This window comes from Sander lucioperca, chromosome 2, assembly GCF_008315115.2.
Source record: "Sander lucioperca isolate FBNREF2018 chromosome 2, SLUC_FBN_1.2, whole genome shotgun sequence".
Taxonomy (NCBI): Eukaryota; Metazoa; Chordata; class Actinopteri; order Perciformes; family Percidae; genus Sander; species Sander lucioperca.
Genome location: NC_050174.1, coordinates 26737598 through 26762405, shown reverse-complemented (window position 1 = coordinate 26762405; position 24808 = coordinate 26737598). Strand labels below are relative to the sequence as shown.

Genomic DNA, 24808 nt, shown 5'->3' with positions numbered 1-24808 from the left:
GGAGTGTTGGCTGTAGCCTAGTATTACAACTTGATGTTACTACATTACTGAAATCTTAAGGATTGTCCAAAGTGTTATAGGACCCCCCAAATGAAATACAGCATCTATTTAAGGTTTAAAACATGAGCATTACTTTTTGACCCCTGGCTGCTAGATTTGCATCATGAATAATAGCATCTTTGAAAAACACACACAGGAAAGTTCTGTACTTTGTTTGTTGTTTCAGGCTTACAGAACCATAATTCCCATTAACTGCATTTAACTCGCGCTCTGTTGAAGTGGCTCATTGTGAGCTCCGGCGGCAGTGTCGCTTTAAGAAGGAGGTGCGCAGCGCTCCGATGACGCAGGAATAATCCTGAAAAGATGCTTCAAAACTCCAGGCCAGAGCCAGCGTGTGTGTTGGCTGCTGGCTGAGCTGGAAGAACCCTCCGAGCTTGGCAGGATCAGCTGTTGGGGAAGAATATTTTGAGCAGGTTCAGGAGCATTCGGAAGGAACTCTCAATGCAGAAGAAAACACACACACACACACACACACAGTCAGGCAGATCCGCTTCTTTAAAAAACCAACACACTTATTTACCATTAAGCCATTTACGCACGGCGGAGGGCTTTCTGTTTGCAGCTGTATGTGCGCTGCCAAGTGGAGCCAACTTGAGGAAAGAAACATTTGAAGAACATCTGTCCAACACTTTGTCATTTATCTGAAGCGGGACTTGGAAAGTGGCATCATGCCATATCTCAGCACACTGTGTGTGTACTACTTTTTGATGCTCCTGAACCCAGTTATGACAAATACCATCACCGAAGACATAGAGGTTTTGGTGTTTTTGCCACAAAATAATTCCTACCCTTTTTCACACACAAGAGTGTCACCAGCGATCCTTTACGCGCAGCAGAGGCTGAAGACAGACGGAGGACAGTACTCCGGGTTCCGCTTCAACATCCACTTTGAGAACTCCAACTGTTTCAATGATGCTATGTTTGTGTTAGTGGACAGGTCGTGCGGGCGCAAGCCGGATCTGATTCTGGGTCCGGTGTGCGAGTACGAGGCGGCGGCAGTGGTGAGGCTGGCATCCCACTGGGACATCCCGGTGATCTCGGCAGGTGCCCTGGCCACCGGCTTCAGCAACAAGAACGCCGAGTACTCCCACCTGACCCGCATCGCTCCGTCCTACGTGAAGATGGCAGAGACGTTCACCGCGGTGTTCGAGCACTTCACCTGGAGGAGCGCGCTGCTGGTGTACGAAGACGACAAGGAGGAGCGGAACTGCTACTTCACTCTGGAGGGAGTCTATCACCTGATGGCGGACTTTAACATCAAGACGTATGCTGTTTCCCAAGAGGATCGCCTGGACACCGACGACATCCTCCAAAACATCCATGACACCGAAGGTAGGCTGAATGTCTAAGCAGTGTTGGAAGAAGTATTCAGATCCTTTAGGCTACTCCAGTAAAAGTACTAATACCACACTGTTACAAGTAAAAGCATTGGAATACTACTTCAGTAAAAGTTTGTAAGTATCATCAGGAGAATGTAGTTAAAGTATTAAAACCTTGTAGAAAGTGTAAAGGATCAACCAGGTGTGTGTTTAATGGTCTGATCATCTCAGCTGGACTTGTAGCCGTTATATTGTTGGCTAGTTTACTTTAGAATCAAACATCAGATTTTATAAACTACATGTGTTTTGTGTGCAGTAATCTTAATGTGTAAAGTAACTAGTAACTAAAGCTGTAACAGATGAATGTAGTGGAGTAACTAAAGTAACTAGTAACTAAAGCTGTAAAGCTGTAACAGATGAATGTAGTGGAGTAACTAAAGTAACTAGTAACTAAAGCTGTAACAGATGAATGTAGTGGAGTAAAAAGTACAATATTTCTCTCTGAAAGGTAGCGGAGTAGAAGTAGAAAGTGGCATGAAGAGAAAAGACTCAAGTAAAGTACAAGTACCTCAACATTTGGACTGAAGTACAGTACTGGAGTAAATGTACTTAGTTACATTCCACCAGTGTGTCTAAGTGAATTAGATGGTTCCATTAGAGAAAACGAATTTGAACCATGTAAAAAACAAATACTAGCGTTAGAAACATTATTACATACTACAGCAGTAATCTGATTACTTTGAGGTGTGGTTTTATTTGAGATAAAGTGGGTTAATATGACTTGTGTTTTTAGTGTTACAATTGCCCTTAACCACTGTTATAACTGCAACACTGACTTCTTGCATTCAATTTAATATTATAGTTTTGTCCTTATCTGTGAAAATATATCAATTGTATTATTAATTAGTGCACATATGTATCCTTCCTATATCAAAAGATGACAAGTGTATTTAAAGTAGTGTTTGAGTTATGAAGGAAAATGTAATTTTTTTTACAATTGCCCCCGTCACCCCTACTTGAATAACAGCTAGTCATTTACTGTGGTGGACTGTAACTAAGTACATTTACTCCAGTACTGTACTTCAGTTCAAATGTTGAGGTACTTGTACTTTACTTGAGTCTTTTCTCTTCATGCCACTTTCTACTTCTACTCCGCTACCTTTCAGAGAGAAATATTGTACTTTTTACTCCACTACATTCATCTGTTACAGCTTTAGTTACTAGTTACTTTACACATTAAGATTTCTGCACACAAAACCCATGTAGTTTATAAAATCTGATGTTTGATTCTAAAGTAAACTAGCCAACAATATAACGGCTACAAGTCCAGCTGAGATGATCAGACCATTAAACACACAACTGGTTGGAGCCTTTACACTTTTTACAATCTTTTAATACTTTAACTACATTCTCCTGATGATACTTACACACTTTTAATTAAGTAACATTTGCAATGCAGGACCTGTACTTGTAACAGCGTATTTTTATAGTGTGGTATAAGTACTTTAACCTAAGTAAAAGATCTGAATACTTCTTCCACCACTAGTCATTTAATAGGTCACCTACCTATAAAATCAAGTTCCATGTCAGGGTTTTTCACATTGTAATTTGGTATCACAAGTCAGTGTCTGTGTCACTTAAAATCAGACGAATCAAAGGTGAAAATGGATTTTCCTTTCATGTGCAGCATGACAACACTGTTGGCTTCACTTCACAACTGGTCTGCCCACTAAACTGATAGTTTAACCACAATAAATTACTGTTTGATAATCCATGTTTCTCAAACACCAAGATGGGCTTGCTTTTAAAGATCATTGAATTCATGCTGCAAATAATGATGATTATCACTATAATTAGGCTATCGCAGCCAAGGGCATAGCTTTTGTTTCCACATTGGGGGGGGGGGGGGACACATTGCAACTGTGGGGTCTGGGGATCCTCCCCCAGAAGATTTTGAGCGTCAAACACTTCATTTCCTGCATTCTGGTGAATTTTTGAAAATGTTCTGGTACAGGATATAAAATCCTCTTTTCCACACTCAAACAACACAAAAGCTAAAAACAAACAAATTTGAAGCAAATTGTTTTCATGAATCACATTCATTTCATGATTAAAAATGACTTACATTTCATAAATAAGTTACATAAATTACAAACAAGCTTTATAGTTGTACATTACATCTCTTAACAGACAAATGTATCCAACACAGTCTTGTTGTCAAGTGATATCTTCCAAAGGTCCAGTCTTTTTAGGACCAAATTCCCTTTCTGTGTCCCTATTCCTCCACTGCTCATCATAGATGTAAAGACTGTCCATGGAAACAAAATAAGGACATAAAATAATGCAAAGTTTAAAATATAGCGATAACATATTTTGCAAAATGAATAAAATGCAGTTAATGTAAACAGAATTGTAAATATCTGAAGATGCCACTTTGGGCAATGATAGTGATTGGACATTAGCTTTAGATTTAATTAATAATTGAAATAAATGTTTGATAGGTTAATAACAATCATTAGCGGCAGCCCGACTGCCCACCTACTCAGCCTCTGTTCCCCCGCAGAGCCAAGTATCCATCCCAGGAGCAGACACTGAGGTGATGGACATCTGTGTTTTATTTGTCCTCACCCCGCCCACACTCACTTTTTAGATTTTACATAATGTTCTGCATGCTGTTGACACAGAACATCATCCATATCATGCTAACAGACTGAAGAGATGAGCCGCAGGGGTTAGTTCTCTGAAAATGTTCAGAGGTCTTGGAATTGGCAGACAGAAAGCGAGTGACCAAAATGGGATTCACTGTCTCCATATGTGGCCTAAAGCTGTGAGTGATTAGAGCTCTTACAGTCCAGTAAGACCTTAAACACCGTCACTGTTTTATTTTGCACCATTTCAGGACAGAAGGCAGTCTCTCAGGTTCTGCTAGTGAGTAACTAAGCATAGTAGAAAATAAATAAAAGAAAATAAGTCAGTTCAATATGTTTTTATTTTATTAAAGGTGTGTTGTATCCTATAGGGCTGCCCCCTCCTAGCTGATTAGTCGACTAAGATTTTTAACGCTTTTTCAATGCTGAATTACTTATTTCCAAGAAACGTATGAGAACATCTCTGGCAAACACAAGATTTAAAGTGGTGCTTTTGCATGATTCTTTCGGTCGATTAAATCAACTAATCGATTAGTCGACGAAATCATATGAGTTTTGGTCGAAGAAGCCCTAATGTATTTACATGCCCCTCAGAACAAATTGGCATATCATTCTTTTTTTTCTTTTTTTTTTTTGGGGGGGTGGGCTTTTTTTCCATGAACATAAAACTAATTTTGAATATTTTACTGACTACCTAACAACATGAATTAGTAGCAGTAGTAGGACTGCTATCTTTTTCAGCATGAGCCATACAGTATACAAAACTAGGCTATTACTGTACTAGTGCAGTCTAATGTAAATGTACACAATGACTACACTAGTCCTGTTGATTTGGTATCACTTTTCTCCCTTTAAAGTCGAACCAAATGAAAATGTGTGTATATGCCAAGGCTGTTCAGGCCTGATAAGCAGCTCGTTGGCTATAATCCTCTGATTTCAGCTCCTGATTACATCACCTCATATGACAGAAGTGGCTGTTGTATAAATTAGCATATATTAAACATGCTAAATGCTGCAGAGCCACAAAGTGCACCTGATGGCAAGGAATTAGTATTCCCGGCATGTCAGGTGCTTAAACCAAGAGGTTTGAAGGGTTTCAGCAAATATTGTACAGCTTTCAGCAAAAACTAAGCGGTGTTAGAGGGGAGAGGCAGGCCGTCATTAGCCTGCTTCAGCACATGATATATATGTGGGATTCACCCGTGTAAATATATATAATATAACATGGTATGAAGGTTTCATATCAATGATGCTGTTGCAGTTCTCAGCTTTGCCAACAGCAATCAGGCACACAGCCATCAGTGCCCTGGCACTTTAGATTCCTGTAGATATGACTAGTCTGCACACTGGAGTCAGTCATGCTGTCACATTCACATTTCCAGAACACAATCTACAATGTCCTTGGTCTGCCACTGGCAGTATCCTTCAACAGCACAGTCTTATTATACACAGCCATTCTGCATAGCTATACTGTCTGAACTGTCAAAGCCATTGGAAACATCCAGAACATGCACATATTTGGTTTTAAATCAATTTTTTCATTTATTTATTTCCCCTAGCTGAATGCCCCTACAGCTACTGCCGTCATGAGCCTTTCCTTATCTTGCACAGCAGCAGCTCCAAGCCTATCTGATTATAGGTTGTGTGTCTTAGCTACAGTATACTAAGGGGTAAGGTCAGATCCCGAATTGATTTTCAAGATAATTGAGGGTTGAGCGTGATTTATGGTTCTGTGGAGGCTCCATTCAGAGCTTTCTCCGTATTACGTGAGTGGCCTGAAGTTTATACTTGTGAGTTGGTGTGTGCGTCGATCTCTTTAAGAGAATAGCAGGGCCGGCATGTGTGTGTGTGTGTGTGTGTGTGTGTGGTAGAGCGAGTGAGAAAGTAACGGTGATTATCTTCGCAGCGAGTACCGACTCCAGAGGCATAGTGAGAGAAGTGTCTCCCCTGTGCTTTTTGACCACAGTTGGAAATCTGTAGCAGGAAAAGTTAACCCTCTCCTTGATTTCATGTTGTTTGAGTCGGGGGAAATGCAACTCTACCAAGCCACGGCCGAGCTGACCAATCACAGTTGTTGCGGTCTGCGTCGCCGGGAAGTGTAGTAACATTTTTTGACAAGTGCACATCAGGCTACGGCGTAGGGTGCATATCTCCACGTACCTACTTACGTACCCACGGTGTTGATTTAATGCAGGAGTATAAATTGGCCTGATTAAGGGTACTGCGGAGAGCTTTCTTCGTAGCCAACATAAGTGGCCTTAAGTTTATACTTGTGCGTTGGTGTGTGCGTCGATCTCTTTAAGAGAATAGCAGGGCCGGCATGCGTGTGAGGAGTGTGTGGTAGAGCGAGAGAGTGACAGGGATTATCTTCAGAGCGAGTAGTGACTCTAGAGTCATAGTGAGAGAATCAAAGTGTCTCCCCTGTGTATGCAACACTAGCAAGACACAGCCCGAGCGGACCAATCACAGTTGTGAGGCTACGGCGTAGGGTCCATATCTCCACGTACCTTTTGTACGTTCTGTTACGAACGCGCTAAACTAAGCGGGCTTGTTAAAACCACAAAGACCACCGCTACTACGGGTTAGCCTAGCCGTAACAAAAAAAATCCCTCTGCCTCCTTTTCCCTACGTGTAGCATTCTGCCCCAACTCTCATGCCACTTTCTACTTCTACTCCGCTACATTTCAGAGAGAAATATTGTACTTTTTACTCCACTACATTCATCTGACAGCTGTAGTTACTAGTTACTTTACACATTAAGATTTCTGCACACAAAACACATGTAGTTTATAAAATCTGATGTTTGTAACTTGTAACAGAGTAATTTTCTCTGTGGTATTAGTACTTTTACATAAGTAAAGGATCTGAATACTTCTTCCACCACTGGGCCTGAGTTTGTTGAGCACTCTAAGTACAGCTGTGAACGCACCCAGTTGTCTGGGCCACATATGGCCACATTCAATTGGCAGTGTGTACGTTCTCTGCGTAAGCAGAACTACTGCTACTACGAGTACTCACTCACTGGCCTTGTCCACGACTTCCGAGCTAAAGGTAGCTTAAACAATAGTATATAGTATTTTGAAAGTATTCCTTATAACACAGAAACCACTGAGAGTGAAACTTTGGTTTTGGTTTTTATTTTCATACTGTCTGTGCTTTTGTTCCAGTATCGGCGGCACACCCTTTTGTCTGTGCCTATCACATCTGTAATCAGTAGCGGAGTGGCAATCGGGAGAGTCAGGACTTTTCCCGGTGGGCCGCTAGGGCCGGTCTGATAATAGTTATACATTGCAAGTTCTTAGCAACACCATCCGGCGGCCTGGTGGGCGGCCGCTGCCCGCTGGTCAAACTGTGCAGCCTCTGCTCAACCCGTAAGACGGGCCGCAGCCTCTTATTTCAATACAAACACAGGCTAATCAGAAAGCACTAACGAAGTGCAGGTCACAACAATGTCTAGGATTTTCAGAAATACATAGGGGGATCAGTGAGCGTCTAATGATGAAAAGCCAAAAAATAAAAGGGAAAGGTGGCGCTGAGAAGGTCAGACTCAAAAGGAAAAAAGGGATCGTGTTGCTGTGCTGTGTGTTGTTCATTCATTCCCCCCAAGGGCCGGTGGTCTACGAAATTTCACGGTAGATTTGTATGGTCCCACTCCGCCACTGTCTGTAATCATTGCTCTGCATGTACTGTACAATACTTATATTTACGATACGATATATATATGGCTTTAATCACCAGAGAAATGTGTTGAGACTATAATAGTGTTAATTCTATAACTGAATGAGATGTAAACCGTCTGAAGCACTATTGAACATACGCAAAACAAAAGTGTAAGCTTTAAAAGATAATTTTTCCCAAGAGAAGGTCAAAAATATACCAAATTATTAAGGGCCTTTTTACACCTGAAAGTCCGAACCACGGTCACACTGAAGTTATGCAAGCACACTAAAAAACTCTAGAAGACAAAACTACGTCCTGTCGTCATCACATACGTACTTGAGTCGCGTCTCCCGATACCTGACATTGATTAGTTTGTTTTCCTGTCCACTCGTATCCTCTCTCTGGTGTCAGAGTTTTGGGGAGTTTTTTTCCAGCTGACTGCTGCTCTCCCCGTGCTGCCGCAGCTCCTTTTTTGTTTTGTTGCGTTGTTGAGAAGCATGACACGGGAACTTTACTTGTGGTTTTGAGGAGCTGCAGCATTTATTCAGAGACAAACTGAAAGCTGTACATTTACTACCACTTAACAAGTAAACTGCTGATGTATTCTCAGCTCTGATAGCCGACAGCTGTCTGCTCACACACTAAGCACTGAGCTATTCCTTAAAGGAGCTATACTTCTCTTATAACACGACAATAGCCTGCCAGAACTTTTTTGTATTTGGTCCGAAAGTCCGAACCATTAAAAAAAAAAATGCTTTCACACTTGAAACAAACCGGGCTGAGAACACTTCTTTTCGTTGGACCAAATTTCGGCTGTTTGGTCTGGACCATGGTTGGGGGGGAAGGTTTTACACCTGTAATTTTGGTGTGGATCAAACTGAAAAGTCAGAAAGTCCGTACCAAACAAGGTAGGTGTAAAGGAGTAGGATCTGTCGGTTGCGGTTTGTAAAGACAACATTCAAAGGTGGCCTCTTCTCCCGACTCTACGAGGGTTATGGTGCTCGCCAGTGGAAGCCAACCCCAGATTCACTCTTGATTTGATACGAGCTTTGTCCACTTGGCATTTCAATGCACTACACAGTATTTGGGTTTTTTGTGTCCGCCATTTTCATAGCTTCCTCTTTGATGTGTGCTTACGATCTGGCACCTGGTCGCCAAGTTTTTAATAGACGTTGACGCCCAGAAACATCCCAAACACAGCAAAATAAGAAAATCCAGGCAGGGGGCAGGGTCTCAGCAGATACAGACACTGTCACACATGGGTCACAAGTGATGATTGAGAGGGATTACTTAATTTATGCCTTGTTTTCAGGAAAATCCTACTCAATGTGTCTTTTTAGAATAAGTGTTGTATTATATATGCTTACATATTTTAGGATCTGTAACAGACATGTCCCTTGTTTTTAGCTAAACATCACCCCAAATAAGATAACATTGCTAATCAAGACAAGGCTGTGTCCTTTAGGATAAAGAAAGGTCTACTTCACACACTTGAAGTTGCTCTTGGCTTTGGAAAACAATTGGAGTGAAGCTTAGAAATCCAGAAGAACACTTGCACTGGAACACTCAAAACTGAGCAGGAATGTGCACAAGCTTTTTTTAAGCAACTTCATGCCAGCTTGAAGAAAATTCTCTATCTCTCTCTCTCACACACACACACACACACACACACACACACACACATAGGAGTATGTTCCCCATCAGCAGGCAGGAACACCACATTTAATTATGTGTAATAGTGAGAACTTTGGGTAATACAAAAAAGTGGCAGAAGCAGTTAATAATATATATGTATTCATTTTGCCCAGAGGGGCTCTTCAGCCAAAAGGTAAAAGGGGCTGCAGCTCAAGTCACTTCAGCCACCATGTGTGCATGTTTAACAGATGGATATGACAGTGGCATCAATCTTCTAAGGAGGATTAGGGCCACATGTGAAAAAATGTATTTGAGTTATGAGACAGAATTGTGAGAATAAAGTCAGAATTCTGAGATATTTTTTTTTTTGTGGCCCTAATCCTCTTCCGTAATCTTCTCATTCAGCTCTCCGCCAGAAAGCCAATACACATATTTTCCTAAAGTTGAGCTTTTGCTTTAACTACAATCAGAATCAGAAAAGGGTTTATTGCCACAATAAGTTACACGTATGTGGAATTTGCCTTGGTGAATGGTGCATACAGAAACAAACAAACAAACATATTAAACATAGGATATTCCAACTCCTGACATGGACGTGATGCAGCGAGATCAGAGGAGACTCACTACTTAGTTGGTCTTGTTTTTTTTAAGATTATTTTTTCAGCATTTTAGGCCTTTAATTGACAGGACAGCTGAAGAAATGAAAGGGGGAGAGAGAGGGGGTAATGACATGCAGCAAAGGGCCGCAGGTCGGAGTCGAACCCGGGCCCGCTGCGTCAAGGAGTAAACCTCTATATATGGGTGCCCGCTCTATTAGTTGGTCTTGTTGCACAACAGAAACGCATCGTCTTCTCTTGACTGGTAATGTTAGCTTCCTTTTACTCTCTGACCGAGCACGGATGCTGGCGTGCAGAGAGCACATTAACCAATCATTTATGGCATTAACGTTAAGTATCTGCACCTGATATAATCTCCAGTCACCAGTCAGGTCTGTCATGTATCGAGGTAATGACGTCCAGTGCTGGCTTAAAGTGAGGCTCCTGCTTACCTGAGTGTTTGACACATTGCTAATAAAAAAGACAGAGGACAGACAAAAGATTCAATAAGAGATAGTTCAGCTTCAAAGCTTAACAAATCCAGATGTTTTATCAAGCTGGAATTACATCCATAACTATCAGAACTATCGGAGCCCTAGACAGTAGACATTGTGTGGTTGTAATTACTGAGTGTATACTTCAAATCATTACTCCTCTGCACAGCCAACATGAAGTGTTCTTTGTTCTGTTTGAGCTAACTAGGCAAACTATTAGGTCAAAGTATTACCCAAACTGTCCATCACTTTTGTAGACTCATATCCTGCCTCAACTTTGACCTACTTACTTTTTTACTTACTATAGTTGTGTACACACAGTTTTCTCTTTTATAGCAAACATTTCAGGTGTGCTCACTTTCACTCTTTTTTCCCCTCCAAATAAAATGATTTAGATAATCCTGATAAACTGCTGGTTTGTGTCTAAGTTGTCTGATCGTGTTTCTTGACCCGTAAGACTTTTTTCTGTGTTTTTGTGTTCCAAGATGATCTCAGTAATTAACTTGGACAGTTTAAGGTTATCATAGAAATGATGGCGAAAACTACAAAAATAAGACCCAAGTTGTAATATAGCAGAATTATTATTTAAAGGCTGAAGTGCTCTCCTTTCTTTATAGCCATAAACACCTTCAGCATGTCTGTTCCTCTTTATGTATCCTTGACGGAAAACACAGTTTACCCAAGGGGGCTGTTGGTGCATCATCCTTAGCCTCTGTCCAACAGGTCTGGCCAAAGCAGTGCCTGAGGCTGTGCATTTATAATTGCATCAAAGGTAGACCTGTGGCTGACATGAACAGCATGATATGATAGAGCACAATCAGTTTACAGTAAATTGGACAGTGGTGGGACTGGAAACAATTATTTCTTATTGAAAAAAGGCTGTTTTTACAGACCGTTTTTCCTATTAAAGAGTTTTTTGGGGGGAGTTTTTCCTTATCCGAATCGAGGGTCTAAAGATAGAGGGTGTCCTATGCTGTACAGATTATAAAGCCCCTCGAGGCAAATTTGTCATTTATAAATAAAATTGACTTGACAGTTGACATTATGTCTGCCTGAGGAGAATCCAAACCTAATTGAATTTCTGAAGTAATTACTGTGACTGCATTCATTGATGCAACAAAATCACTAATGCAACTTTAACTAGATCACATACTGTAAGCACAACTGTGCATCATCACCGAGTTTTTAATATGTTAAAGCTTTAGTGCTTAACTTTTTGATATTAATGAATGTCCGTTACATTCAAGCCATTGCCAAATGAGTTGCTACAAAGCTAATTAAGACTATCAGCTCCACACAACTCTCTCTGGATTTCTCAGTGTGACTATGTTCAGAAGATTGTGGTGTCTGGCGACTTTCCCACGCAGAAACTCAAGTGAAGATAATGACCACTTCTGAAGAGTCCATCATGTTTTTTTAATCCTCCGTGTCCTCCTTGGCTACTAGCTAATGCGTGGGGGAGGGGTGGGGGCACCAACAGTGTTGTTGTCATTACTTAGAATTCCTCATGGGGGAGACAGAAACTACACACTATATATTTAACAAACAACTAGTAAATGCTTTCTAACTACCTGAATTAATCATGAACTTCAGTAAATTAACACACTTACTGACCCTTAGTGCATGTCTAAATCATAAGTGCAAACACATGCATAAATGTACATCTAAATAGCAGTGTTGTAGTACTCGAGAATCGATCACATTTTGACTCGGTCTTGTCTCATCTCGGATAAAGAGCACTCTGGATTTTATTTCAAGACCGGGCAAGACCACGACTGCCTTTCGATTATTACTTTTAAGGCATTTCTCATGATACACTTATGGCAATAAAATAGGTAAATAAAGAAGAATCTTTTCTTGTTTTCTGTGGGTGTTTTTTTTGGAATTGTGGATCTTTTAGATCAATTTTAGGAGTACCTATGGTTAGAATTTTCCACATTTTATCATGTCATGCAATGTGAGACTCGCACTGGTCTGGTCTTGGTCTTGACTCGGTATCAACCCCTCAAAGTCTCAGTCTCGTCTTGGTCTCGATACACTGGTCTTGGTGATGACTTGGTCTCGGTTTATGTGGTCTTGACTACAACACTGCTAAATAGTTTGATAATCATTTACTTACATTTTCATTAATGGTCCTGGGAACCATTGACATCTCCTAAATAACTGTTTTATAAATTATATTAAGCCTAACTTAGAATTGGTGAATCCCATCATTCATAAAGTATAAAAAATACAATCAATAAACAATTATAGATGAGGTTATTAATCAAGAATAAAACATGTATAACTGTTTATCAGTACCAGACTAGTGTGTAATAATGTAGGAACAATGCTTTATAAATGATGAATTTAGTATTTACTGATACTTAACTAATGCTTCATAGTGTGCTGAAGGATTACTCTAAGAAATTTGAAGTATTACTCATTGCCTGTTCCTTCTAATTTTATAATGACACAAACCAACATATTCAGCTGATACTGCACACAATTCTTACTTGCATCGCTTCTGTTCATGTCATTTTTACCAGCAACTCACGCTTTGCCTGTAAAAAATCCCCTCACCAGTTTGCTACAGATGTCTGTACCATAGGCTGCACAATATTACAACATGCAACAAACACATAGGAGGGAAAATGAAGCACCTCTCTTGTGATTGGTCTGTTTCTGATGCTAATCCTCCTGAGACATGCACTCCCATCCTGAGTCTGTATGAAGTCTTTGTGTTTGGCGAGAACTCCCCTTGGACTCCAGCATAGTTGTAACGCAATGACTCGCTTTTACTGTACGACCACAAATGTCTGCAGGTTCAGCCTGAAAGGGCAGAGGACAATACTGTTACTAACAGCAACAACGGGATAATCATCAATCGGCTTATACAGCATCCATTCAGTCCCTCAAATAAACAGCGTTTATGTATGTCAAGTTTTTCCCCGATCCAACTGAGACAGATTCATCTTACAATGAGCTTTTATATTCCACCTTATACTCTTTTCTTTATCCTGTTCACTTTCTGACAGACGGATCCAACAACATAAATCCTTGTTTTTTTGGAGTAATGGCATTACAAATTTGCAAACCAGCCCCCTATTTGTATATTCTCTAGCTTTAGAAGTTTACAGCCAACACAGGGCATTTGAAATACACTGTGGGCACTCAGTAAGTGCACCATGTGCTGCCCCATTCCTGAGTTAATTTGTAACTAGCATCGGTGCCCTAGCAAAAAGGAAAATCCAGAAGTTTTGAAATATTGCTGGCTGCAAGTGCTGCCCCGTGGAATGGCTTGCAGAGCATACACAGGGCCAGTAGTGTGTGTAGAGCCCAGTGTAATTAAAGGGTGCTATAGTGCTGGCAGGACTGAGGTGAAGTTTGTCCCACTGACTCAAGGGATATTTCAGGAGGTGTGTTTAAGTGACAGAGTTGTGAGGAATGTTCCAGCAAGACTCTGAATCTTCGTTATTAACAGGGACGCTGGGGTTACTGTTTTCAATTGCAACCTTTGTTTGTGTAGCTACTTGTTTGTTGGTTTATTTATTTTTAATCACTGGGACACCAAAGGAAAAGTTCATATCAACCCAGTGCAAAAAAATATTTTGACATTTGATATTTTTTTGGCAGGCCCTCTGCTCACTATATTACTTTAATTGATTAAATGTTTAGTTTAAAACAAATGGACCTCCAAATGAGAATAGCTTCTGCATGATTTGAATCACCGGTAACACAGTTGGCAGTGTGTCACTGTTCGGCCCACTCTGCCTGAGACCTTTTTGGAGGCACATGGCTACCTGAAGGGAGAATTCTAACTATGGAGTGTATTAGTGCTGTAACTCCTTCTCCTTCATTGATTCAGATCGCATCAAATTTAAATGGAACTGTGTGAATTATACATATTGATACAGTAACCCTGAGAGCTCAAAACTCTGCAAATTAATGGTACGTGTCCATATACGCATTTTTCGCAGAAGGGATCGCCCCGCTTCCCAGCATTGCAGGCCAGTGGGCAGATTCTCTTCAATAGTCTATATCCATGACGATTCACTTAGGGATTGTTCAGGTGCTGCCTCAAATTCCGCTGGATGTCCGTTACCTTCCTCTTTCTTTGTGTTGGCGTTCTAACCTCCGGTGGATTTGTGAGGACTATGGTTAACTGCTCCTCAGATCTCTGCAGGGTAAATCCAGACAGCTAGCTAGACTATCTGTCCAATCTGAGTTTTCTGTTGCACGACTAAAACTACTTTTGAACGTACACGTTCCACCAAAACAAGTTCCTTCCCGAGGCTATTTAGCAGAGGCACCGTTGCTCCGTCCAGCACTTAGCACCGCCCATGATGATTGTGATTGGTTTAAAGAAATGCCATTAAACCAGAGCACGGTTTTCTCCCATCCTGGAATGCTGTGTGGATTCGCCAGACCTTCCTCTGCAGCGCTGTGGAGGAAGGTTTGGCAATTCAAAACTACTCTTCAATGACCACTGGTAAGCAAAGAAAACAGGCTCCATCCTCCGACAGCCAGATGCACCTGATTGGACAAACGTGTCACGTGGGGCTGTCTGCTCCCGGATTTCTAAGCAGACCATAATGGAGGCTCGTTTGGAATACAATCTCTTATTTTTTACGAAAATAGATCACCAAAATGGCTTTCTGAAAACATTTTATGCAAGAAATAGGCTATGCATTTGCTGAATGTGTCTTCATTTCAGTTACTACAATTACTTTTAGAACACGTAATAGGGGACAAGCAGGTAAACTCCCAGTAGGATTTGCTGTCATGACTAATAAAATGAAACCTATCACATTCCTCAATTTGTTTATCAGTTAAAAATTTAATAGGATAACTGCTGCCCATTCTTTCTTTACAAAAAGGGTCAGTATACATTTTTAAATATGGATCAAATATAAATACTAAGTGTAGTACATAATCTGTATACAGTTTGTGCAAATGGAATAGTGCAACAAACAAACAGATTTTAAACAAATATGACAGCAGGTAAGATTGTGCCGTTATGCAATGGATCATAAGAGACAATAAAGTGAACATGTGCAATACTGCATGAGTGATGTCAGAGAGTTAACACAGTGGGCAGTCGGACAAGAGCCCAGACAACAGTACTTTAAAATAAAATGGTGCCCCATTTGTAAGGAACATGCATTTGTGGGATGAGCAGCAGCGCTGAGTATGTGGGTCCATGAAAAATTTGCCAAATCTTCTCTGCCAATGCCAAACAGCTTATTCTGCCATTGACTTGTTTGGTGTTTGGTGGATTGGATGATTGAAGTTTGAAGAAACAAGACATATTGGCAATTTAACAATTTATTAATTTCACAAACAGGAGCCTCAGTAGCGTGTGGAAGAACCATACACAGCCACAACAGCCTAGCACCTCCTCCTCATGCTGGTCACCAGCCTGGTCACACACTGCTGTGGGATGGCATCCCATTCTTCAACCAGCATTTGTCGCAAGTCAGCCAACGTGGTTGTGTTGGTCACTCTGGCACGAACAGCATGCCCAAGCTGATCCCACAATGTTCAATGGGATTGAGGTCAGGACTGCTGGCAGGCCGTTCCTTCCTCTCCACTCCCACATTCTGGAGGTAGTCTCTGATAAAGCCCGCCCTGTGGGGGCAAGCGTTGTCATCTTGGAGGATAGAGTTCGGTCCCAGAATCTCATCTCTAAATCGGGGACCTGTTTGGCACCACCTGGGGGTACCAGAAGCTCAAAACAAGTGTCAATAGCAACAGCAAAATAACCTGTTTGGCAATGGCAGAGAAGATTTGGCAAATTTTTCATGGGCACAACCCACATACTCAGTGCTGCTGCTCATCCCACAAATGCATGTTCCTTACCAATGGGGCACCATTTGAAAGGGAACTAAACAGGCTTTCCAATGGTATTAGATTTATTGCCAAAAAGCATTGTTACCACAGAGAAATATCTACCAAACAAAAATGTCCTTACTTTTTGTGCTAAGTTTATAAGTGGTGAATCTACGAAAGAGAAAGGACTGAGGCATGTCGTGGAGGGTGATAGCAAAGGTGCAAATCTTGTTTATTGGAGTTTATATGCATAGCATAACTTTGCTGGAGGTGCCATTGTTCTGTGCATATGATACTCATATAGTTTGCTTTTGGTTTCTTGGCTCTTGTAATACGGCAGATGTTGGGAGAGAGATTTTTTTTTTATGTACTGGGATCGGGGGGATGGGGATTGGGGGCTAATGCACTAATGAAAATTCAATAAAAATATTGTTAAAAAAAAAAAAAAAAAAAGTCACTATGGATACCGGCCAAGTCTGTTTTGGTTAATATTCGAGATTGCAGGCTGTATTTTGGCGCATAGCACAAAGGCATTTTTCTGAGGTGCGCTGACACTGTGAGTCTGTTCAAAATCACATACTAACAATCAGTATGTACTGCGTACTAAATTAATGATTAAGTATACCATTACCAGCACTGTTCACACTGAAGTAAACTCAGCAATACGCCTTCTCTGCATCACGACTGTATCATCACGGCGTTACCGGACCGAGCTGCGCTTGAATGAAAATTGTTTATCTCAAATGTAAATCAACATCACCTCTTTCACTCAGTGTAGTATTATTAAAGTTAAACTTAAATATGTTAGTGTTAAATATGTTTTCTACAGCACATTATAAAATATGTTTTTTATGATCCAACCCTATATCTAAATGGACCACATGGAAGACAAAAATGGTTGTCATAGCACATCTTGCAAACGTTGATTAATTTTCATTTAAGTGGAGGCAAATTAAGAAGTAAATGGAAACAAATAAATAACAACTACAAGTATATCATAAAAAAATGTATCATAAAATCACAAAACAAATCTGAAAACAGTGTCTTAGGTAGTGGGGAATTACATATTTATTATGCTCCTCTGTAATTTAACTCATCGTTACAGGATGTGCTCTGTAATAGACATTGACATTCGGCAGGACAAAGCCAAATAGGAAAGCCAAAAGCCTCCCCAGTGGGAACAGGAGAGTTACAGGGCAAAGTTACTGCAGGAGGTGAATTTGAGTCATAAAGTATAAATATCTGTCAAAAAAAAATCAAATCAAACACACTGACATGAAACACATTCAATTTAATTGTATTCATAGTGTCAAATCATGACAGAAGTTTTCTCAGGACACTTTACAGATAGAGTAGGTGTAAACCACACTCTATATTTTACAAAGACCCAACTATCCCTGCAACTACGATCCAGGTGCCGCCACAATCCAAGGAAATCTGTGAGGCAAGAAGGCACAAGGACTCCGCACATATTGATATCAAATAATGTGACTTACACTATATAAGGATAACATTATCTCTAATGTCTATTGAGAATAAACATCCATAAATCTGCTTAGGAATCATAGAAAAAAACGATGTTTAAGCATTTGCCTGAGAATCACCACTTTTTTAAGTTTTCTTCAGTATCAAAGTATTCCAGTAGTAGTTCTCTGTACATCCATGGGTACACTGCAAACAGGAAGTGCTAATAGCTAATTCAGCATACTTAAATGGTACTAATTTGCCAAAATGTAAACAAATATAGGCTATATATGACTCAAAAGCCATTACAACAGCCCATTTTGAGGAGCTGTTATAGTATCTTGCTCTCCTGTTGGTTTTATTGTTATATTGGTTCGCAAATAGGCCAAAGTATATGCAGCATGTTGCTGTCTATCAGATCAGACATTTTTTTTTTTTTTTACTTCTTATATTTTTACACAAAAGTGAAATTTGACACTGAACTGATTAGAAAAAAGAAATAGTAGGAAAAACAGCTCTCCCTGCAGTAAGAACTGTGTTTGCATGTGTTGTATGTCCTGTTTCTCTTACATCAGGGACCATGTTGGAAAAAAGTGTTTCTCGCCTTTACATGTTATCCCTTGGATACCCCCCCCGCTTGTTGTCTTTCTATATCCATAAATAAAACCAAACCAAACCAACTCCACAGGAGAACCAGCCAGGTGCAGAACAAAAGTTGGTCGTTTTAGCTGTATAATTAGTGTGGTGGTGGTGAAACATTACCCACGGATGGATTAAATATGGATTAAAATCCCTAACCAGCAGCTCCCCTAGAGGAAGAAATCCTGTCTGAATTCTTTACGCTAAGAATTTCTATTTTGATTTACTGATTTGAATATGTATCCTAAGCACACTAAATAATTATATCATTAGTTATATAACAAACTAAGAACGAAATTCCAAAATATATCAAAGTTAATTATTTTGTGATAAATTACTGATACATGCTGAGAACATCAAACATAACAATTCATAATGTGTGTTTTAGGTTCCTTCAAGTAATCAGTACTCTTAGCATATACAATACAATTAATGCAATTGTGGTCCCGATGTAATCAGTAAGGAGTTGTATTCTGTGGTATTCATGCACAAAGCTGACTCTGGCTATTGGCTATAACTGCATCTTTCTCTGTGTTATTTTCCTGCAGTGGTGATCATGTGCATGGGAGCAGACAAAATACGAGAGATCATGCTGGCTGCACACAGACGACGGTTGACCAATGGCAATTATATTTTCTTCAATGTTGAACTCTTCAATGCCTCTTCCTATGGTAAAGTTACTGTCACATTAATTTTAAATGTGTTTTTTACAAACTGAAGTAATGATAAAAAATCTACCAAATCCATCTGAATCATTTTACATTTTCTGCAGTCTTAATGTATGACTTTCCATGCATCTACAGTGCAGTCCATACATATGTGACATATTATCTGTTGTTTTGGCTCTGTACTCTTTGAGAATGTGAAAATGACAAATACAAACTTGTGACTGTCACGTTTGGGCCATTAGATTTGATTTAATGACTATAAAAGTGAGGCTGTTTACACTCTAATATATGGTGTAAAACATTTTTGAATTTCTCTCAAGAGTTGGTGGAGACCAAACCAGAGCTAAAAGTAGAGTAAATTAGGAAATGTGACCTTCATCAGGAGGGCACAAACAAAATTCCAAATGAATGATAATCTTTTTTTCAGTCAGCTGTTTGCTAACATTGTGCTAACATTCTGTATTGCAATCTGGCATGAATGTCGGACATGTTACAAGCCCATTGACCTCCCCAACCACAATATTACTTTGGGTCTCCAAACATCCATCACATAAAGGCACTCTACTTGATGCAATGGATGCTGCAGAATCGTAATAAGGGTAAATCTGAGGGGAACTGGGCAGGGTTCAGACTTTGGGGTTCAGAGTTGGTTTTCTTACGTAAAACAGCTGCCTTTTGTTTGTGAAATTTTGGTGTCTGTTGTGCTATTGTGTTTATTACGTTTCAAAAATGTTTTCACCTGAAGGCCTCTGTCCTGTAGCGACTGCACTGTAGCTACTAAGCTCAGCAGCCATGCCTCACTGTAGATGCACTTAGTTTAATTCTCGGGATCAGTATTTAAAAAAATGATTTAGATCAAACCATACTGTTTGACAATAATGTTTGGATAATGTTGTTTTTTCTTTATCTTATGATTTAAATTCTAGGCAATGGCTCGTGGAAGAGAGGGGATAAATATGACAATGATGCGAGGCAGGCCTTTGCTTCTCTGAACATTGTGACACTGCTCAGGACAGTCAAGCCCGACTTTGAAAACTTCTCAGTGGAAATGAAAAAGGCCGTTGAAAAAGCTGGGTTTCTTGACTGCAAGGACTGCGGAAGTGTACGTATGTCTGTTTATCTCATGGAATCTCTCTGAAGTATTAGTGACTAATGTGTGATGCATTTGTAAATGCTGATAAATTAGAACATAAGATCAGACTTTATTTATCCAGAGGGAAGTTGTTGTACAGCAGTTGCTGTACAATGTAGAAAAGTGTGCAAAAAAAGGAATATCAATTGCAAGTATAAAAATATAAACAGATATCCAAAATCTACAAAATCCAAAATATACAACTTAAGCATTGTAGTTCACTTTAAATCTTACATGGACTCCTGCCAAATCTACTTTTAGCTGTCTTTGTCCGGCCCTCACCTTATCATCACTCGCTCTGTGGCTGAAAAAAATAACACTGTGCATTATAAAAGTAGTTTTTATACATGTCCACCCAATTGCAAATCTGATTTTCAGAAAATTACCACAACACTACATGTCGGGGTTATAGCGGTTATACCACAAGGAGACAGCAAGAACTGTGATTGGTCAGAGTGGGCTACTTTTGTTTTATCACAGCATTTTTCCAATGTTAGTGGAGATTGTTGATAGTTCCATAGTTTTGCAGTTATTTGGTCTGCAATTTGGTCATATACTGTATATATTTACACTTTTGTCCAGGCTCTTTGAGCACGTCCAGAAACATCCTGCACACAGGAAAATATAAAGAGAATCCAGGCAGAGGGCAGGGTCTCGGCAGATACAGACACCCACACACTATTGGGTCATAAGTGAAGTTGCTTTTGTATTGGTCTATACATTATTTTTGAGGAAAAGCATTGCATATTATACATTTTTAAGTTATCAATTCTACAAAGCACGTGTTTTAGGCAAAAGTGGAATTTAGGCCTGGGGTAGGCAGTTTTCCTATGGCGTCACTGGGCTTAAATAATTCATAATAATTAGGGCTGTCAGCATTATGCGTTAATCGCGATGTGATTAAGGGCCGATCATAACGCGTACATTTTTTTTTAATCGCATTAATTGCATGCCGCCATTTATTAATTTATTTTCACTTCACTCAGCTTCGTGTCATGCCTAACAGGCTACTATTTTGACCCTTTGCCGCACTTTGCCATACTTCCTCGTAACTCATCCTGCTGCTGCAGGCTGCAGGCTGCAGGCATGATGGAGAATAACAGCAGCAACGAAATTCTGAATGGCGCTTTTTATTTTCCAAAACTTCCGGACAGGTCGAAAGCCATATGCACGTTGTGTTAAGCCGAATTAAAATATCACCGAAGCACGTCAAGCTTGAGCTACCACTTACGAGCTAAGCATAGTAGTACAGTTAACGTGACTCAGGTTGATGCTAGCAGGCTCAGGCAAAGCACTATTTTGGAGAGTGCTACTTGCCAACCTGTGGATGAAACCAAATCCCAAAAAATTACTACCGCTCTTGCAAAATGGGTGGCAACTAACTGCAGACCTGTCAGCATCGTAGAAGACTCGGGTCTTAAAGACTACGATTGGCATGTTCTGACCCGTCTTATATATTACCGTCGAGGGGGACAGTAGTTTCACGCATACACAGTCTGTACGACACGGAGAAAGCAGCCCAACTGGAACTGCTGCAAAGTGATGCAAGGTGATCACTGGACGTCAGTGAGTAATCAAAATTATTTAGGAGTTACTGCACACTATATTGACTCTAGATTCAAATGTGTGACTAGATTCACAAACAAAAGTCACTTTCTTTGCATTCATTTGATTCCCAATCAAGATACACTGGTATGGAATTTTATATATAATATAATAATGTGATAAAACATGTGATTAATCGCAATTAACTATAGAAATTCAACGATTAATCGTGATTAAAAAATTAATCATTTGACAGCCCTAATAATAAGCTTTCACCATATTGTAATTCAAGTGGTCTGAGAGAAAACTAGACGTCTGCACTTCCTTTTGGCTCTGTTATCAGGCTTTAGAAAATCTACTTTGACCAATCACAGAACACTTCAGAGAGAGGACGTTCCTATTGTCTGTTCTAAAAATGCAGGTGCGCAAAAATCCTGCAGAAAAGGTTGATATTCCAGCATTGGCAACAACTGCCAAGACTGCAAAGCAACTCAAAAAAGAAAGAGGCACTTATCAAAAGAGTCTAAAAGAGAGACAATAAACGCAATAAAACACTTAATGGCATCGTTAATATCGTTAAAGCATTTCAGAGAAAGAGACAAAATATTTTGCCTTCTGCTAATCGTAGCCAAAGTCTTAAGACTTCGGCTAAGTTCATGTTCATGTGGCAACATAAAGCCTGCAATCACAGTATGCCATCTTAATGGGTTTTACAACCCACAAGTTTGCAAAGAAAACAGGACAGTAATTTTCATAGAATTGCATCTATGTAACAGGATCGGGATCACAATGACGGGATGAATCACGTGCATATGCCTGTGCTCGTCTGGTGGGACGGGCTTAGAACAGAGCCGCTGGAGTTGGGCTGTATTTTCAAATTATGTTTGTTTTTTTTTGCCTCTTTCAGAAAACCGTCGACCCCAGCTTTAAATATACAGTTTGACTGCCATTCAGTGTAATTTCAATGTGAAATTTTCCATTTCAGGTCAACATGTTTGTTGAGGGATTCCATGATGCCATGTTGCTGTATGCCATCGCCTTGCATGAAGCCATGAAAAACGGATACAGTAAAAACAACGGATCAGAGATCACCTCACGCATGTGGAACAGAACTTTTGAAGGTAAAACACACTGCTCACACTGAATCAGTGATGACTGCCACTATGATTATGTTACTAATGTGGTTTGGTAAAAATCTAATGCAAAAATCTAAGTAGAATTATTTAGAATATCCTTAAAATGATATACAGCATTGCAAAGCTTATAAAAGTAGATTAACAAAAAAATGTGGCATGTTTGCTTTTTGTTTTCCTTTAAAAAGCAAATCATCATGATGTCACAGGCTTAAACATGGATGACTTTTTCTAAATCTTAAGGTGATAAGAAAGTCCTGATATTTGGGTACAGGGTACTGAAGCTAGATTTTATAACCGTGTTAACCTGTTTATCAAATTACAAAGTGATTTCAAGGTTTGCATAGAGTTTGATGTGATTGAGTAACTGGTTAAGGGACTGGATGGTGGTGCTGGTGGAGTTTGGGAAGTTAAACAGTATGATATGTTTTGCTTTGATTGGCTGTTAGCCTTCCATCCTTTGATATCATTCAGACATCTTGCAAGGGTAGTGAGTCCAGACTGGTCATTGGGTTGGATGGGAAAGTACAGCTGTGTGTCAACCACGTAGCAGTGGAAAGAGATTGATGAGGGAAAATAGGAGGGGACTAAGGACTGAGCCTTGAGGGACTCCACATGAGAGAAATGCAGGGATAGAGAATAATTTGTTGGACAGCATGGACGTCAGAGTCATTATATAAGGGTGGGACAAGTCGCACCCACTTCTTAAAGTTATGAATTTAGACCCCAAACCCCCCCCACACACACACACACACACACACACACACACTTTTACCAAGTCTAAAATCAGTGCATTGGTCTACCCACTTCTTTTTACAATTATCACTTGAAATGATAAAGGCTCTTGCAGATTACAAATAAGTACAAAATGTAATCCATATCATGGTGTTTTATTTTTACCTCTATTCTTAAAATTCCATCAAACTTATTTTTATTTTTACAAAATAAACCAAAACACTGACAATGAGGAAGATCTTCGGCAGATAATGAGAATAAAAATCATACCCTCTAAAATTAAAAGAAACCAGGTTTGAATTAAAATACTATATTAATCCCGCAAGGGAAAATAAAAATTGAATGACCAAGTACACAAAAAATAAACATACGGTTAACAACAAGGACAACAAAACTGAACAAGGTAAACATAAACATTTGACTATGTACACATATAAATTTGTATATAAAAATTTAATATATGCATACACATACATTTGCATAAACATACATACATACATACATACATACATACATACATACATACATACATACATACATGTGAACAGACAGCTCTATGAGAATTGTAAACAGTAAGACAATAGGTCAGTGCAAATGGTCCTGGAATAAACAGTTTGCCTACTGTATATATCTGAGGTAGGTGGATATTACAGTGTATACAGTGTATATACAAATATTTACATGTTTAAATGTTGTTTTTAACACTATTAAATATATACTTTACTGAAAAGATGATGTTTGGTGTTACAAAGTTATTGCACAGGGATTGATCCTGACAAATGGACTGGTGTGTCCATTTTTGTGTCTCAATTCCGATACTTCCATAAGTGCACTTACATGTAGTAGACTGTACACAGTTGTGCAGTACGTAAATTTCAACAGGGTAGTGTTGTCTCAAATCGGGCATGGCAGTTATGCACTGACAGGAATTGACTCTTCTTCTTCTCCTGTGTAATGGTAAATTGCAGCTGGGTGGAGCATTAGTGCCATCTATTGTTGTTTGCCCGGCTTGTTTTCTCACTATCTGATGGCAGTATAGTGGTACTTATCGAAAAGTTCGTGTTTTGCCGTTGCAGCTTCCTTGCCCGCCACTTTCACGACTTTTAAAAAAAAAAACTTTGCTGGTCCTGTAGCTTCCGCTCTGTAGCAAAGATGGCAACCATAGAGTGCAAGTAGTGTCCAGCAATCCACACTCAACATTTTGGCCGGGTAAGCCGATTGAGAACAAATTCTCATTTGCAACGACGACTCGGCCATGACAAGGCAGGG

The 24808-nt window shown here is 39.8% G+C and overlaps 1 protein-coding gene across 1 annotated transcript in view; it reads left to right on the top strand.

The window, feature by feature from the left end:
* The first annotated feature begins 372 nt into the window (after positions 1-372).
* Positions 373-24808, top strand: part of npr3 (natriuretic peptide receptor 3) — a 38366-nt gene continuing 13930 nt past the window's right edge. The window contains exons 1-4 of the mRNA XM_031300492.2: positions 373-1392; positions 18875-18997; positions 19921-20096; positions 22657-22792. Of these exons, the coding sequence (XP_031156352.1) occupies positions 729-1392; positions 18875-18997; positions 19921-20096; positions 22657-22792 (1099 nt within the window). The 5' untranslated portion in view covers positions 373-728. The remainder of the gene's footprint in view (positions 1393-18874; positions 18998-19920; positions 20097-22656; positions 22793-24808) is intronic.